Here is an 18,035-nt window from a genome sequence, read left to right on the forward strand (position 1 = left end):
TTACACAACTGAAATGTTGTAAACAAGTGTGTTGATGTGGAAGTTTAAGGATAGGCCTTCATCATTTTGCTGGCTCCAGAATTAAAATTTAATTTAATCTTTTTTAGCCAAGAGCCATAAGTGCTTATTTTAGCTAATGTGCATGGGGAGCAAGTCTGAAGAGGGTCTTCCAGAGCTGACAGGAGCAGGATCAAAAGAGGTAGAACAGGGGTGGTTGGATGGAGGGAGGGGATGCAGGTTATGGTAGAGGCAAGATTAGATGCATTTAAGGTTTAGGTTAGGGTGCTAATGTTTCAACCATTGTGATGAGAGCATTTGACAACTCCAGTTGTATTTCTGCACCTGAGCCTCCACAGAGGACAAGGCAGCTGCCTCTGCCCTCAGCAAACCTATATTACAACAGCTGTGAGTGAGTCACTGCATGTGCTGGTTTAGGCTTCACTGCATATCCTGCCCATGTTTATCCTCTTTGGTTTTTGCCCCTCTTTTTAAAATTTACCTTGACACTCTGCCCCAGCCAATCACAAGATACCATCTTTTCCCTTCCTGTTTGAGTCCCCTGCTTTCCTTCTTTCTCTTTGTCTCTGGCAGTTTCACAGAGACTGGCTGAAGCTTTGCCTTTTAAAAATGAAATAAAAATGAGATTAAAGGCCAATTTAAGTGCTGACTGGAGACAGCCCAGTGCACGGCATTGCATGATTTGAAATGCAGAGGAAATATGTTCCATGGCAGACTGACAGTAGAAATTGCACAAAATCATCTTTAGTGTTGCTCCAAGAAAGGCAGCTTTCTGAAAATACCTACTGACTTCCTCTCTGCTTCCTGAACCCTGCCTGCTCTAGCATTTTCCACCTCCGGCTCCACCCTGCAGTGTTGTTTAAATAGGCATCCAGTACTGGGGCCAATCCGCAGTGGCAGAGGACGCATGTTCTCCCTATCCACACTGTAAAATGTGTTGGGATTTATTTTTACTCAAAGTGTAACAAGACATCTCTTTATTTATGAGAAAAAGATTGAGATGACAAACAAGTTTATTAAACTGTTATCTTTAGTAGTTAATATGCCTGCACTCTGTGATTTCTTATGGAGACTGGGTTTGGTTTCATTAAAGAACTCTCATAAAAGGAAGTTGAACACCAGTTTGATTTCAGGCTAGCATGTGCATGTGAATCCTTCCATATCACTGAAGTCCTAACTAAACCTGCCTTGTAGTGGCCATTTCAAGATACCATCACTGTACAAAAAGGTCTGGTCACTTTTACATTCTTATTCAAAAAATGAAAAAAATAATAATTGGATACATGGCCATTGGATGATGTGCCTTAACCATTAATATATCAGACGTGTGTAATTTCAGAATACCTACAGATTTAGTCTTCATCAAACTGTATTAGTAACTGACTATAAAGTCTTGTGTTTTAATATAAAGTTGCTCTTGGCTAGAATGTGAAAAAATATCTGAACGGTTTTAAAATATCTTTTGTACAATTCCAGAGTGCCATGACAGATATATAGCATCCACGGTAAACAGAGAATCCCAAACTGGCTACTAACTTACATGTCACAACAAGTTTCAGCCCAAGGAAGCTGGAAATTTTAGGTTTATGCCTTGTATTACCTCAGCCCCAGTTAGGGATTTAATGAAAATTCAAAATAAAGATACTGAAACTAAACAACTGAAATTTTATGCCAGGGTCAAAAGTTTTGTTTTCTGATTAATAGTCTGAGATCTTGCTTTATTGATGTACAAATCCACAGACGCGTTTATAGACTGACAAGTCTTCTCCTATTTTACTAAATGGGAGAAATTCTATAGGGCACAAATAACTTTGGGATAAAATCTTACTTCCATTTATGGGACTGTATATTCACAGTAACTCCTTTGTCTTCAATACAGTTACTTCAGGTTTCCATCTGTTGGGTTTAACTTTATAACACACACACAAAATCCCCAAGTTGGGAATAGCAATCATGAATAAATCATTTCATACGCTTCTTCGTATTACAGTTTACAACTCTAGTTTCTACTGAAGCTTCCTACCTGCTCAATCATTTAAGAATTCAAAAGAAGGGGAGGATGGTAATCGGAGCGCTGGGAATTTTTATGGCTGATATTTCTGTTGCCTCATTATTTTGTGTTCTCTTCATTCTATAGTGCTGGCCTATAGGCAAAAGCTACACACAGCCATAGTGGTATGTGTGCTTAGTTGAGATGGTTCATGGAATACAACACTGTAGGAATTAAGAGATGGAAAAGACTTCCAGTGTTCACTTATCTATGCCTACTCACTTGCTGGGGCAGTGTTATTCCTCACAAGGCCTGTTTTATGGCATTTTCTAGAGTCCACGTGCTATGGTTTTCCCCTTTAGGGGAATCTCCTATTGCCAGAGAGGCATCTAGCTGTGTTACCAAGCAGGCAGGGTGGCATCTTTGAAATTAACTGATTTAGAGAGGCATGAGCTTTTGTAAGCGTCAAGCTACTTCATCAAATACTCTGATTCTTGTGTTAAGAAAGGATCCTTCTCAGTTCAGCAACCATTACGAAAAATGGACTTTGCTAGCAAGGGCAGCATGTAATAGACCTGAGACTGATATAATTTCAAATTCTGAACTGTAGCTTTGCTAATCTTTTTTAACACATGTATGTTGCATGGATATCTGGTCAACATAAACAGGGAAGCCATAATCTTTAAGAAGAAGCAACCAGGGGAGATGGTGCCTCCTACAAGTTGGCTGTAATTAGACTCTTAGAAACTAAACACCCTGAGAACTTTGGAAGACTTTGCAACCTAACCCACATGTATCCTGCTTGCTACTACCTTGTCCACAAAGTTGGGTTCAATAACATTCTGCTTTTCATTTTCATCAGCTGCTTCAATGGTGACAAAGAAAATGTTGATTCCAGATTCTCTGGCTAGTCTGGAGGCCTCCTCCACCTTGTCAGTAGGCCACCCATCCACCATCACGATGGCCACATTGGGTGCTCCGCCTCTGTTCCCATTGGCATCCGAAAAGAAGTTTTTGTTAACAAACGAAAGTGCCCTCCCTGGAAGAGAAGTACAGTATACAGTTGGGGATTTATCCTATGCACAGTGTTTTGTCTGTCCGTAAATATATGGGAATATTAAACTCTTGTAGCTAATGTTATTCATTGATCTTTAGGCAGAGGTTGAATTCAAGACTTAGAGCATTGCTGAGATGTGCTTTTGCAGGCAGAGCTGAAACAGCTACAGAGATGGGGAAATACCTCTGATGCTGTAAACATCTGCTCTACCCTACTACTAGAGTAACAAATATCATAAGCCTTCTCTGCCCTTCATACAATCTCTGATGGGTTGCCAAAGATAGCAAGTATCTTAGATATGCCAGTGGCTGCTGCTGATAAGGATAATGGAGAAATGTGTCACCATCCAACCTTCTCGGTATTCCACAACCTTCCACGAGGTAAGAAAGATAGAACTAGGATTTTTTTAAAAATAGAATAACTTTTCTTTTTCATTTGTGGGTTTAACATTCCCCTTGCTAGCACCGAAGTCATCAGCATTAAAATCCATCTGACCACCAAGGAGTTCTAGTGGAATGACAGAGCAGCTGCAATGTTCCGCTCAGTATTATAGCAGTATATGCACCACAGGGTGTTAGGGGCATATTTTGGAGCATCGGATCCCAAGGCTAATCTCATGGCACTGCGAGGGGATTCTGGCTAGGGACAGACATTACAGATAAACTGGCTTAAGTGATCAGAAACTGGTTTAAACCTGTAATAAAACAGATGTTCAGTGCACATAAACAGGTTTGAAAATGGCTGAAACCAGTTTCAGATAAATCTGGTGGAATGTAGTATGAAACTTAACTGATCTGAGTCAAATCAATTTAGGCAATATCTGTCCCAGTCCCCTTGCTGGTTTAAATTAAATCAGTCACCCAGCATCCCAGCAAGCTCTCTGGGCTGGGCAGAGCTCTGTGCTCCACAGCAGAGCTGGCCTCTCCCCTCTGCTCCTTGGCCGACTTGCAGGCACAGCAGGGTCTGCTGGCTTTCCCGTGCCTCCCCCTCCCCCTTGCTGCTTAAGCAGAGATCCCTTCCTCCTCTCTGCCACGTCACGGACTATAGCCAGCATATGGTATGCTAGCTAACGCTGTGTAAGGCTCCAGCAGAGATTGCAGACACAGCAGGGTTTACCTGGCTTCCTCCTGCCCTAACCCCTTCCCCACTCGCTACTCAAGCAGGAAATCCCCTTCCTCCCATCTCCCACAGCATAGACCCCAGCCCCATGGACCCTAGGCATGTGGTATGCTAGCTAATGCCAGGAGATGTCTGTGTGTCCCTCTCTCTCCAGTTTCACTGGGACAGGCAGACAAAACAGTGACTGCTTAGGGCTGTTTGGAGCTAATCAACAGGTCTGCTGGTAAGCTGTTTAAGAAGTTTGAAGTAATGGAGAGGGGCCATTGTTTTGCTAATTGGGTGATGAAGAATGTTATTGTTATCAGCCCTCAGCTGGCTTGCTTGACTGTCATATTGTTGCAGAAAGTATGATGACAAGGAGGGAGATTAAAAAGCTGTGTATCATCAACAGATGCATGCACTGCATCTCCCTCTCCCCCCTTGCCTGGTGAGGCTACACTCCCACCCCTTGAGCAGCCAGCAGGAAACAACCTGGGACCATGCAGGCAGACCTCCCCAATGAGAGAGTCCTGCTGGGGTCTTGCCATGCCCCGCTCATCTCAGCTCCTTGCAGAAGGGAAGGGAGGGCTGCTCTACCACCTCTCAGCTTCTGCCCTGAGTCACTGCAGGCATGTGCCTGAATTTGCTCAGTCCAGAGAGAATGTCTTGTCTGTTTTTAAAACAGTTCAGCCTAGCCAGGTTAGACTAACCTGCAGAGATTGAATCAGTTCAGGCTCAGGCTTTTTGAATGTCTGCCCCTAGCCTGTATGTCTACCAAAAGTGGGATTCCATATCCTTTTGTTCTTCCTTGTGGTAAATAGCATCAAAGCAGCTAAGCCCAGGTTACATACCGACATTGGAAAGCCCTCCTTTCTGTGAAATTTTCTCAATGGCATTTCTCAGATCTCTGGAGTTTGCATAAGTTTTGAGGTTAAATTCTGTTGAAGGGTCATCACTAATGGGTCAAAAGGAAGAAAGAAGCTGTTAATTTTTGTTTCACACGCAGCATGTTCCCATTTACAATAGATTTAGTAATGTTCTTGGGCAAAGGGAACCCGTGGGCCAGATCCAGTGAGTCAGTGGCTGTCCACCTGTGGACTGGATCAAATCTGTTGGCAGGATGGATCTGGCCCAAGGGCCATATTTTGTCCACCCCGATCTACTCCAACCTACAGCAACTTTTTTACGTACATTCAAGCCTTAAAGGTAATCAAGTAGATTTTTCCTAATTGAATAAAACTATCTGTTTTCCCCTACATTTCATGGGTTGAATTTTAGACTATTTAGGTCATTTCTGTCATTGAAAGTAAACTCTAATAAGAAGAAAGACTATGACATACTAAAAGCAGAAAGACGTAGAACACTTATGCAGGCTGAGGTAGAGGCAGATCTAGCCAGCAGACTACCAAATATAAGTCACTCTTACCCATATTGGATGATGCCCATGAGAGGACCAGCTATACCAATATCAAGAGCCTGAGACACATCACTTAGGAACTGTTTTTGGATCTGAAAGCGGCGTTTACCAATGCTCCAGCTCCCATCAATCAAGAAGGACAAATCAACTTTGCAGTCTAAGATGAGACATAGAGGGGAAAAGAAGAATCAAGCATTGCTGGATACTTTTATTCTTTAATGGATGCTTTTTATCTCACATCAAAGTGTCTCATCTGTACCTGGCAACATATCCCACAATGGAAACTCCTTACATCAAATCAGTCTATCCTTGTTTACAGAAGCAACTTTGTCATCTAGCCTGACCTCTTATATAACACAGGCCATCAAATTTCACCCAATTATGCTAATATTTGGCCTAAACACTGTAACGGATATAGCACAAATGATTTATCACCTACAACATTAATCCTAATCAGCAGGTTGGGGACAATCCATTCACTCCAACAACAGTTTGAAGCTGAATTCTGGGCTGTACTGAAATAAAAGGCAAAACTCCTGGAGTTTCCCTCAAAGTAGGCTGGGCAGATGAAGCACAGACCCGATTCCTCAACCCTGGGCCACTTAGGCTGCTGTGCATTCCTGTTCATGGCTGCTATACCTTTGCCTGGGATAGCCCTGCAGTTTTCTTGTGCCACTGGCATTGTCCTGGGAGTATGTTAATGTGCATCTTATGCCCTTCGGTTTCCCAAACCTGTTGTATTGTGAATAGGCGTTACTGAGGATTTTACCTTCCTCTGTGCAGCTATTTTTTTGCACTTTCTGTAAGTCACTGATAAAAGCAATTCCAGAAATGTGGCTTGTGGTATCACTGAAGGCTTCAGCGACTGTGGTCTGAGGTAGAATTATCCCAAGGATGACAACCTTGTGTTTTTTTCACATCTAGTATAGGCTCTTTTTTACTTTAATTTCAAACCCTTAAATACATATATGCAATATATACTATTGGCCTTACCATATTGGCTCATTCTACTGAAAATTGTTAAAAAGCCGTGCTTAGTCTAACCAAACTCTTCCCTCTTACAGTAGATATATACATATTCCTTTGCAAATGGTATATACAGCCGTTAACCAACTGATTTTTACCTGTATACCAGTCAATGGACAAAGAAACATCATTGACTGGAATGGGACTAAAACTGGCTCAACTACAAGTGCTAATTACCATTTTTTCCTCAGTATAAGCCACAAGTTATTCTTTAATGTCACTTCCTACCAATCAGATTAACAAGAATGAGTACCTTTTAATTATAAATTAACCCAAATGGTACACAGTACTGATTGTTGCTACCAGATTATGTAACTGACTTCCCATCTAATGACTTTGTTTGCTCAGTAGCTTGGCTGTTGTTTTTCTAATTTCACAAATCCTAAGTGCTGGAAGCATGACAAGGAACTGTGGTCATTCATAACTGAGCATGGGGCAAGGATAGGCTCCTACAACAATACAGCCTTCATCAAGGACCAAATTATCCTGAGGTTTCAGCTCCTTAAAATGAAATCCTATCCTGTGATCTGATTATGTGAAAAAAGGCCTTTTTTTTAAGGGGTTCTGATCATGTGCATGTTTTGCCTTGTGTAGAAATTAGGAAAGGCCATTGACTGCTGTGAGACTTCTCTCTGTGACAAATAAGATGTTATGAGGCCCTCACCTGACAAATACTTCAGTATGTTCCCAACATTTTCAGATTTGCAAGAAAAGCTAACAGGAATTCAGCAACACAGGCTCTGTGGCCCGATCAGGGGAAAGGAGCCAGGCCATATCAGAAGTGACTTATCAATACAGGAAGGACAGGAATTCTGATTCTGTTACACCTGCTAATTTCATTTTACATTGTAATTGTTGGTTGTGAAACTGTGGTCCTTTGCACTCTGTACGTCTCAGAGCCAAGGGCAACAGAGTGAACCTAAACAGACTCTGTACTAAGGACCCTTAATTACTGTGACAGTATAAGATACAGCTGGCATTCACAGACAAGCCATTAAAACATTTAAGTAATAGAAATAAACATAGGGATTATGTCAATATCCACTTAAATATTTATTTTAAAATCCCCTTTAAATGTAGTTTGTGTTGCTGTAACGTGTCCCTGTGCTACAGAATTTTGGTACTTGCCATCCACATCTGCTCCATAGCAGCTGCCGGCAGTGTAAGTGGAGAGCTGAGGGCTTTAGCAACTCAGAGAAGGGTTTCTGTCAGTGGTGAAACCGAGTCTGTCTTCTCTTTAACTGAATTTCCTTCAGTCTCACTGCTTCCTCTAGGCTTGATGCAAAGATTGTTGAACTCAATGGGAAATTCTCCCATTGACCACAGAGGTCTCTGGGCCATGCCTTTGTAGAGAGAAGAGTGAGGGTTTTTTTTCTGCATGACTCCTTACTTACTCCAATAAATTGTTGCAAAAGAAATGAAGTCCCAATTTCAGGAGCCCAGCCTGCTCCATCAAACAGGTCAGATGAAAGGAATCCTATTACTAGAGCTCAGTCGCCTGTGCATGATCCCAGAGCCTCAGTTAGCATCTTCCTCCTGTCAGATCAAAACTCTTCTGTGCCTGATGTATTTCCAAGCCCGATGTTCTTGGATGGTGGAATTCATCTGCCTCTCACAGCAGATCTTGAACCGCTAGTATCTTATTTAACATTAGGTAAATCAAGACTCTGTTGCTCCACAAAGTTAGAAGTTTTACATCAGAAGAGAAACATGGACCATGGCAAACCAGAAACCTTAAAAGCACGTCCAGTATTCTGTTACAAAGGCTTGTGTGTTCTGCAGTAAGTTTTTCTAGTAGCTAACATTTAAATTATTTTACTGTATTCCATCAAAAGCACGTAAAATGTAACAGCAAAAAGCCCCCCATCACTGAACTATATAATTAATTCTGATTTACATACTTGGATTTCCCTGGGAAACAGGCTCTAAAGGTTTTGGATTCAATTCTTCCTTGGAACTGAAGCCTGAAGAGAACAATAAAATGATTAGTCGACAAATGCACAAGAACTGTTCTGAGTCTGACCTCACTGACGGGAAGGAGGAGGGGCAGGGTGGCATCTTAGGTAGAGACTAACTGGTGAAGTAGGAGGTTGTTTGTGAAAGCATATGCCTCTCTGAATGAGTTAGTCACTAACACGGTGCTTTTAAACAGGATGCTGAGGCATGCTGGGGTGCCCTGAGATCCTTTCTAGGGTGCTGTGGGGTGCCGTGTCGTGTTAGCATTGTCAGGTGTGCAAACATGATTCAGGAAATAAACCCAGAGATTTCAAATAGGAATCCATAGTGTCCAAAACATTTTGCCCTTGTGTGGTCTTTCTGAGCTCTTCGCAGTAGAATTGCTCTAGTATTTTTATGTACCCCAAAATGAGGAAAAAATAAGAGATCACATTTTCCAAAGGATGCTTTGAGCCTATTGAGATGTGCCTTGAGATTATTCAGAGATGCCTTGAGTCTGAAAAGCTTGAAAACTACTGCTCCAAGATGCCATCCTGCCCTGTGTTCAGCCTGATTTCAGACTAATGTGGCTACCCAGCGCCATACTCACTGAAGGGAAGAAGGTAACAAATACCTCATAACTCTTTACGCTTTTGTGGATAAGGACAAAAATGGAAAATTGTGGATCTGGAAAATGTTTGTGCTACTTCTGGTTAGCATAGGTAAAATGTAAAATAACAAAATGAGCACTAGAAGTATGTTTTTGTGACTTGTGCCTCTTGATTTTTTTCCCTGCAAAATGGGGTACTTTCAGAACCACAAACAAAATGCACCAGGGAAGCAGTAGGCCATCGTGAACAATAACTCTACAAACAGTTTACTTTTGCTGCAAAACTCAGGGTTTGATTCTTCAGTGAGGTAGAGGGAGAGGTAAAATGTAGGATTCCCTGGAGATAGCAAAACCAGTTTTCTGTCTCCACTTCCCTAACTAACTGGAAAAGAAAAGAATTGGGATCAGGTTATTTTGTTTCTTTATATTGGCTTCGAACTGCGCCTTTGATCTCTTGCCTACTATTAGAGAGATCCATCTACTAATCCAGAAATCATATGGTCAGAGAAGAGCTATTAAAACAGAACATCACATTCAGTCTCTAAAATGGGTGGGAAGAAGGCTTCTTGATCAGATGCACAAGTTATTTCCAGTCTTCTCTGAACTGCTGGATTTGCCCAAAGTGACATTTTCAACTCTCTTGTAATTTTTAGTGACAGGGATTAAGTGCGAGAAGTGTTTTTTAGTAAGCTTCCAAAACGACTGGAGAGAAAGTGTTACCTTTATATCCTGTCCTCCTAACTCCAGATTCTCCAAAGCAATAACTTACCTGACCAACAATGAAATAAAAACCCAGTCTGGTAGTACAAATTGTACTGGGGTCCTCTTTGAAGCACAGTTTTATTTTGTGTCCATGACACTAGTAATTAATTTTACTTTTCTAGGGGTGACAACCACCACCTCAGTGAAATAAACTACAGTGGTAGATGTAGGAAAGAAACATTTCTGGAATCTCTCTCTCAGAGAAGCTCATTCTTACTACAGTTACAATTTGTTGCAAAAATTGTACATTTTACATTTCACTTTCCATGCTTTGCTCAAAATAGCAGCAACTGAAGGGAGGGGGAGAGATTATTATACCAATTTTAGATGTTATAAAGGAAGGGAAATTGTAGGAGAAATCAGAGTCTGATTGTCTACTGCCTCCTACCTTGTGCAATCATTTACATCCGTGAAAAGTGAATGAAAAGGGGGTATAAAAATCTACCCCCACATTTTAAAATGGCCTGGGGGTGCTTAAACTACAGCTTATTTGGCAGCTTTAAAGTGCCCTTGCAGCCATTATAAAACATGGGGGGAGGGGTACTTAATACACATGACGGTGAGCCATGTTGCAGCATTCTAATTAGAATGCAGAGCAGACTTGATTAATTTTACACCTTCAAGTCAGCCAGCCTTGATAATTTACACCCCAGAGTACTCAAGGAGCTGGCCTGCATCATAGCCCAGGCTCTGGCATGGATCTTCGAGAGCTCCTGGTGCTCTGGTGAAGTGCCTGACGATTGGAAGAAGGCCAATGTGGTGCCTATCTTCAAGAAAGGGAGGAGAGTGGATCTGGCAAACTACAGGTCCATCAGCCTGACCTCTATCCCAGGGAAGGTCTTAAAAAAAATCATCAAGGAGGTCATCCTTAATGGACTGGCCAATGGCAACATCCTGAGGGTTAGCCAGCATGGGTTTGTTGCAGGTAGATCTTGCTTGACCAATCCCATTTCCTTTTACAACCAGGTGACCTATCACCTGGACAAGGGAGAGGAGATTGATGTCATATATCTTGACTTTTAAAAAGCCTTTGATCTGGTTTCCCATGACCACCTCTTGGCAAAACTGGCTAATTGCGGCCTCGGGTCCACCACGATCCGCTGGCTGGGGAACTGGCTCCGTGGTCGGACCCAGAGGGTGGTGGTTGACAGAAGTCAATAGTCGTGGTGCCCTGTGACCAGTGGGGTCCCCCAAGGCTCTGTCCTTGGACCCATATTGTTCAACGTCTTCGTTAATGATGTGGACGCTGGAGTCAGAAGTGGACTGGCCAAGTTTGCTGATGATACCAAACTTTGTGGTAAAGCATCCACACGTGAGGACAGGGGGGTAATTCAGGCTGACCTCGACAGGCTCAGGAAATGGGCAGACGAGAACCTGATGATGTTTAACACTGAAAAATGCAAGGTTCTCCACCTTGGGAGGAAAAACCTGCAGCATCCTTATAGGCTTGGCAGTGTTATGCTGGCTAGCACTATGGACGAGAGTGACTTGGGGGTCAGGACTGACCACAAGATGAACATGAGCCTGCAATGCGATGTTGCAGCCAGTAAAGTGAGCAAAACACTGGCTTGCATCCATAGATGCTTCTCAAGCAAATCCCGCGATGTCATTCTCCTGTTGTACTCAGCCTTGGTAAGGCCACAGCTGGAGTACTGTGTCCAGTTTTGGGCTCCACAATTCAAAAAGGATGTGGAGAAGCTTGAGAGAGTCCAGAGGAGAGCCACGTGCATGATCAGGGGTCAGGAAAACAGACCTTATGACGAGAGGCTGAGAGCCATGGGGCTCTTTAGCCTGGAAAAGCACAGGCTCAGGGTGACCTGAGGGCCACCTATAAGTTTATCAGGGATGACCACCAGGGCCTGGGGGAATGTTTGTTCACCAGAGCACCCCATTACAAGGTTGAACGGTTATAAACTCCTGTCAAACCGTTTCAGGTTGGACATAAGGAAGAACTTCTCTACTGTCCAAGCCCCCAAGGTCTGGAATGGTCTGCTGCTGGAGGTGTTTCAAGCACCTACACTGAATGTATTCAAGAGAAACCTGAATGTTTTTCTTGCTGGGATCCTATGACCCCTGCTGACTTTCTGCCCCTGGGGAAGGGGCTGGACGTGATGATCTTCCGAGGTCCCTTCCAGCCCTAATGTCTATGACATCTATGAAATCTATGAGCCTGCTCTGACATGTTCTAATTAGAACAGAAACCAGCATGTCTACAGGTAGCCAAAATGACCAATTCCAATGTAAGAAGTATTTTAGACTCTTACAGACCTACACCTACACATACATGGAGGAAACATGACAGACTTCAAAAGGGAAATGTCAAGAGGGTAACATAAAGAGGGTGAATTAATTACAAACAAGAGTTCAGAAACTATGGGAATGACAGAGTTTCTCTGTCCAGTAAAGCAAATCAAATTGTCAATAGAAAGACAGGTTATCCACATAACTAATATTACAGGAAGTTACCTCTGAACTCTGAAGAGAGCTGCAATAGCTTTGACTTTAATGGGGCATCTAACATGAATGAAGATTCCAAGGAGTTTAGAAACTGGATGGGGACACAGGAAAATGCTTGCTGTTAAATGGGAGATGAGTCAGCAGCTATAGTATACACTCTTCAGGAGCCCTAGCACAGATTCTGTCTGACCATTTCTTATTGCAACATTTTTCATTTCCACACTTCTGAGACAAAGTACTAGCTTAGGGATAGAAAAAAGGAAGCTTACTTTCCCCCACCTTAGGTGGCTGCCATGAGTGTCTCAGACTCTCAGCACTAGTTAAGACAGGACCGAGGTGGTCCCACTCTAGGCACACAGAGTGCCTTACCACCTTTGTTGGGGAGCACCCTCCTGCAGATGCAGTTTCATCTCCTGGCCTTTAACTGTCTCATCTCTTGAGCAAAAGCTTCCCTGACATGGGTACGCTAACCCAGAAAAACATGTGACATAGTGAAAAGTGTTGCAGCCAAGCACAGCCCGCCTTTTCCATCCAGAAGAGGGAGGGCTGTGTTTAGACTGTCGTGTGCTGTACCGTGACTGGCTCTGCCCCTTTCTGCTGCAGTTTCCCTGAAGCATGTCACTGAGAGGGTTTCTTACCTTGCCTCCCTTGTACGCTTCTGTGTCTAATCCTAACTGATGAACCAAACACCAAAAAACACAGGGAGGAAAAGGCTTTTGCTGCATCATGAAGATGCTCCACTTGCAAGAGATGTTAAACATTTAATAGAAATGTGGTTATTGAGACATAACGTGTAGCTTGGCCTGTTTCCTGCCTTAGCCCGCTGTGACTAACCACAAAGGCAACAAGTGCTCTAACAGACTAAATAGGGACAGAGACAGGAAGGACTCAGGGGCCGCGTCTACATGAGATGTTGATTGCGCAGTTGTTACTGTGCAGTTATTTAGTTCTTACGTACACAAGTACTAAATGATTGTGCAGCAACCGGAGTTACTGCACAGTAGTGTCCCTGAACAGCTTTTTGGTGATACTGACTGCACGGTAGCTCATTACTACTGCGGAGTAGTGTCTCGTCCCATTTCATACCATGTGATGCTACTGCGCAGTCAGCAGCTCATGTAGATGCAGGCAGTGAAATCAGGTTCTGAAAGAGAAACAAACGCCAAAATGCTCCAAGCCCCAGTTCTGGTTTTCACAGAAGTTGTCTCTAGCTCCCTGCTCCTCTTACATCAAACTCTAGCTGCTCTTTTTCTGAGCTAATGCTAGTAGGCATGCATGCCATTTTAAACAAGAAGGAACAATCAGGTATAATACAGTGTTACAACAGAATAAATAAATCCCGTCATATTATGTTACAGGTTTTTCACTGCTTTTTGAACCTTTGCTGCTAAAATACTTCTTTAAGAGAAACCCCCCCACCTATAGCTGCACATGACAGCAAAATCTCTCATCAGCTTTTGCTTGTTGCTGCTTACGGTAAATGAATAAAATACACATTTAATCGGGTTTTATCTATCAGTTATTACAACAGAGAAGTCTCAATAGATACCATCTTTGACCAGGAATTTTCACTGATACAGAGTCTGAATATATTCTAAATTTAACTTGCGTTATTTGCTTACGTACGTAATCATAGCAAGAAATCCCTTCCTTCAGAAATCTCAGTCTAGCAGTTGCTAGGGCACAACACAGTCTCAAAAACTGACTCCAACCAGAGACCAAGACTCAGGATCTGGTCAGTGCCTTGCATAGCCAAATATACTGAGAACAACATGACATCTTCCCCAGACTGAACATTTGCTCTTAATTTGCGTTTAGGAAGCTATACCTCACAGTGCCACCTGGTGACATTTTACTGCAACAACAATTGATGTATCTCAATCCTGAGGGTGTGGACACAGGAACACTAGCAGCCTTTTCAAAAGGGGAATGTCTCAAAGGAGCAGCAACTGCTATCTTCTAACTGTTATGTGCAAAGAAGCTGAGAGCAATCCAAATGTAGCAAAACTGGCTCCAGCGTTAATGCTCTGTCATCCAAGGTCAGAGTTGGAGTGGTTTTGCTGCATTTGAATTGTTCTCTGTTTACTCACACAGAACAGTTAGAAGGTGCAAACTGCTGCCCTTTTAAAACAGTTTCCCTTGTGATAGGGCTCCAAGTGTTGGTGTGTCCATACCCTACATATCCAATTTATCAGGAATGGTAGACCAGCAATTCTCAACCAGGGTGCCAGGGCACTGTAGGGTGCCTTGAAATCCTCTCAAGGGTGCCACTCAGTGTTAGCACTGTTAGGTGGTAAACATGATTCACAGGATAAGTCCAGAGATTTCAAATAGGAACTCACAGGCTGCATCCCCATAAGCTGGGGTGTGCGGTTCCCATGGGGAAAAAAGCAGCAGCACAAATCTGTGGGGTAGGAGAGGCTGGGGCCAGTACCTGGGCTGGCCCAAGCAGCGTTACCTGGAGTACTGGGGGTCTTCTGGGACTGCAGCAGCAGTGATCTGGGTGCACAGCGCCTGGCCGGCAGCTTGAGCATGACTTTGGCTACCCAGGCCCAGTTACGGGCAGCACATGCTGCCCCTATGTATGCCATCCTGCTTTTTTCTGGTGTGGATTTTTTTCCCAAAACCCCCACTGTGCTGCAAATTAGCAGTGCAGCGAACCCCTGAATGTGTGGCACATGTGGTTTGCAGCACTGCAGATGGGTTTGTGGTGCCACAAACTGCAAATGAGTGCTTGTCTGGATGCACCCATAGTGCTCAATCCATTCTGACTCGTGTTCTTTCTGAGTGCTTTGCATCAGAAAAACCCATCTGCAGGTCTATGAGGAAATACAAGACAAAAAATCTTGTGGGAATGGAGAAACTGGTTCCAAAAAGAAACAATCACTATCTTCTTGGAAAGACTAAAGTATGTATGGGACTTGATCTCCTTCTAGACAAAAGACCTATTTCAGACCCCATACAGTATATCTTCCCACTGTTTTTTATTTCCCTTGACCAGCCAGGGGTGGAGTCACCTGTGAGAAGGACAGAAACAGATTATGGGAAATGATGCCAAGGTAAGAGAAGGGCATGAGGAAATACCATTATTACCTAGTAAAGGAGCTAGCCTTATAAGCAGAGTCTATCAGTGGTTGACAGATATCAGACCTGATCCCAGGTTAGAGGACTATCATGTTCCCAGTGCCCTTGGGAAGGGGCATTAGCATGTGTGTGTGTGTATGCATGTGTGCCCACCATAGAGACGTCCCACAATAATGCACAATTATTCTCAGCCCACACATTGTCATGGATATCTTTGGGTTTCTAATAACTCATTTTCCTGTCAGTCATAGGGTCCTTTTTGGATCCTGCTTTCTAGAAGTACATGGAGCTCAGTTCTCAATCTACGGTAAAATGTCATCATTCTTGTGCCTCTCCATACGGCACTGGCTCAGGAGTGGAAGCAGTAGGGAGAGTGCTGTCGTTTGCGGTTGCGGTGTCCCAAGGTAGAAACCTGCCTGTCCAGTCTGCTTGGCTTTGCCCTTCAAGTCAACAAGTGGAGGAGGAGGCTGGAGTGTAGGCGGCTGGAACAGTACATGAAAGGGCGTTTGTCTTTTTAAAGTGTTTGGCGAAAGAGCACTTTTCACACACTGTCACAAATTGCACGTGGGCTTGGTGAGCAGACCCGAATTGCTTTTGTGGGAGCAAGCCCAGGAAATGCCCAATTGTGTTTAAAGATGGTTATCTTCTAAATACAATGGATAGGTATGACAAGCAATGTGTTCAGCCATGAAACTCTCTAAATAATAAACACGCTAGAATTTGTATCACTTTGCTTCAAAAACAAAAGCAAGAGAAGATGGCAGAAATGTTCCAGAAGGGGGAACATGCTTGGGATTTTAGAAGTAACAACAAAGTCTGTACTTATACTGGTGACAGACTGTAAATAAGAATGGCTTATACAAGTTTCTGTGTGGTTCTTTGTTTGACAGCTCTGTAGGGGATGAGGGGGCTAACAGGGCTTAGAGCCAATGATGGCAATGATGCTGAGGCAGGCATAGAAAACCCTATGAGTCAGCAAGCAGGCAAAAAGACCAAATGGTTGTTACGAGGGAATTCCTAAAAGGACAGGCCGTCAATGCTCAGAGTTCAGAAAGAAAGCAACACAGTGCCAATGAAAAGGGGTTTGGATCAGGAAATACAATCTGCAGAGAAATCACAAGCCAGGGAAATTAACTACCAATGGAGCAGTGTTAGCTGTTCTGTGGAAGGTCCCTGGAAAGTTTCCAGTCTCATCCCCTGTTTTTACTAGTTCAGTAATTTTGGAAAAATTCAGCTTTAGGGTTCAGATTTTCCAGTTTTGATTTCTTCCTAAAAATGAGCATTTTTTTGGACATCTGAGTAAAATGTGGTGCTCCTGCTTTCCTTCATATGGCAAATGGTAAAACACCTTATCCTATCAGAAAGCAAACATGATGACAAGCTCATTTTTAAAAGCCCATTCCCCTGAAGCAGCTGGGAGTAGAAAGCTGATTTTTGGAAGAGGAAGCAGTACTGAGAGGTAAAGTGCCACTCCAGGTTTCCCTGAAAATTAGCTTTGATCCAACCTCACTCAGAACGGGGGTGTAAATAGTACACTGCCCACCCACTTTGCATTTCTCTCAGGAAAGCCCAATTCCTTGTTGCTCTGCCCCTTGCGTAGTCATGCACACTTGTGCTTGGTGAGACTAAAGTGCCCTAGTTTGTTCTGGAAGGAACTGACTTCATACTTGCTTTCCCTATGTGTAGTAATGATAACTAACACAAGGAGAAGGAAGTGAAGGCTTGGTCCCACAGGACATGACCCTACAAAGAAATATATACTTGGATGTCTGCAGGACAAGGGGCTTATACGCACATTGTGCTTAACAATCAGGAAACAACAGCGTTAAATTTCACACACACAAACTTCAGCTTGTCCCCTTCTGCATAGACAAGCTAATGCAGCCTTTTATTACAGCTACTCCTCACTTAGCATCATAGTTATGCTCTTGAAAAATGTGACTTTAAGTGAAACAATGTTAAGCGAATCCAATTACGTCACCTTAGTTACCTACTAGCAGGTGGCATCCAAGCTACATTATAACCAAACATTGTGTGACTTTAAATGAGTATGTTCTCTAATAGATCAGCGATGTATAACAAAACAACGTTAACCAGGATGACATTAAGTGAGGAATACTTGTGCAGTCACATAATACTTCTTAAATAATACATGATCATCACACTTCTTTTCCACAGCCTTGTACTTGCTAGCATCATGCACTTAACATGCACTCTGTATCATATATCTGAAATCCTTCAGTACTCCTTATTTGCATGGCTTGAGATAAAGCATCTTGAGACTAACACACAAAGTAATATTAGACTCAAAATCTGAGTCTTTGGATGCAGAAATATTTGTTTGTTGAGGGGGATGGCTCTGCTTTACATGGCTTTTCTAGTTCACTTTTAAATTATTTTGTTCTTTTGTCACGTTCCTGTTTTATAAATTATTTCTGTGAGCCACCCTGAGCCTTTGTTGGGAAGCGCAGCATATAAATCAAATAAATAATACTAATTCTAATACTAATTCATTACAGTCATTTCCCTTCCTTCTTAAGCCACCAAACAATGCAGTTAAGTTAGCTTCAGAGGTAACTGC

At 42.9% G+C, this 18,035-nt stretch overlaps 1 protein-coding gene across 7 annotated transcripts in view; it reads right to left on the minus strand.

Annotated features, from left to right (window-relative positions):
* The window catches only part of VIT (vitrin), a 117,424-nt gene that overhangs the window by 14,015 nt on the left and 85,374 nt on the right, over window positions 1-18,035 (minus strand). For all 7 annotated transcript variants that reach the window (XR_002103661.1, XM_019549734.1, XM_019549732.1 and 4 more), the window contains 4 exons: window positions 8,508-8,570; window positions 5,590-5,737; window positions 5,015-5,118; window positions 2,821-3,047 (listed from right to left, as the gene is read on the minus strand). Coding sequence is in view for 6 of the 7 variants with exons in the window: in XM_019549734.1 (XP_019405279.1) it covers window positions 2,821-3,047; window positions 5,015-5,118; window positions 5,590-5,737; window positions 8,508-8,570 (542 nt within the window). In the remaining variant the exon portion in view is untranslated. The remainder of the gene's footprint in view (window positions 1-2,820; window positions 3,048-5,014; window positions 5,119-5,589; window positions 5,738-8,507; window positions 8,571-18,035) is intronic.

The sequence above is a fragment of the Crocodylus porosus genome, unplaced genomic scaffold, assembly GCF_001723895.1.
Source record: "Crocodylus porosus isolate Cpor-Errol unplaced genomic scaffold, CroPor_comp1, whole genome shotgun sequence".
NCBI lineage: Eukaryota > Metazoa > Chordata > Crocodylia > Crocodylidae > Crocodylus > Crocodylus porosus.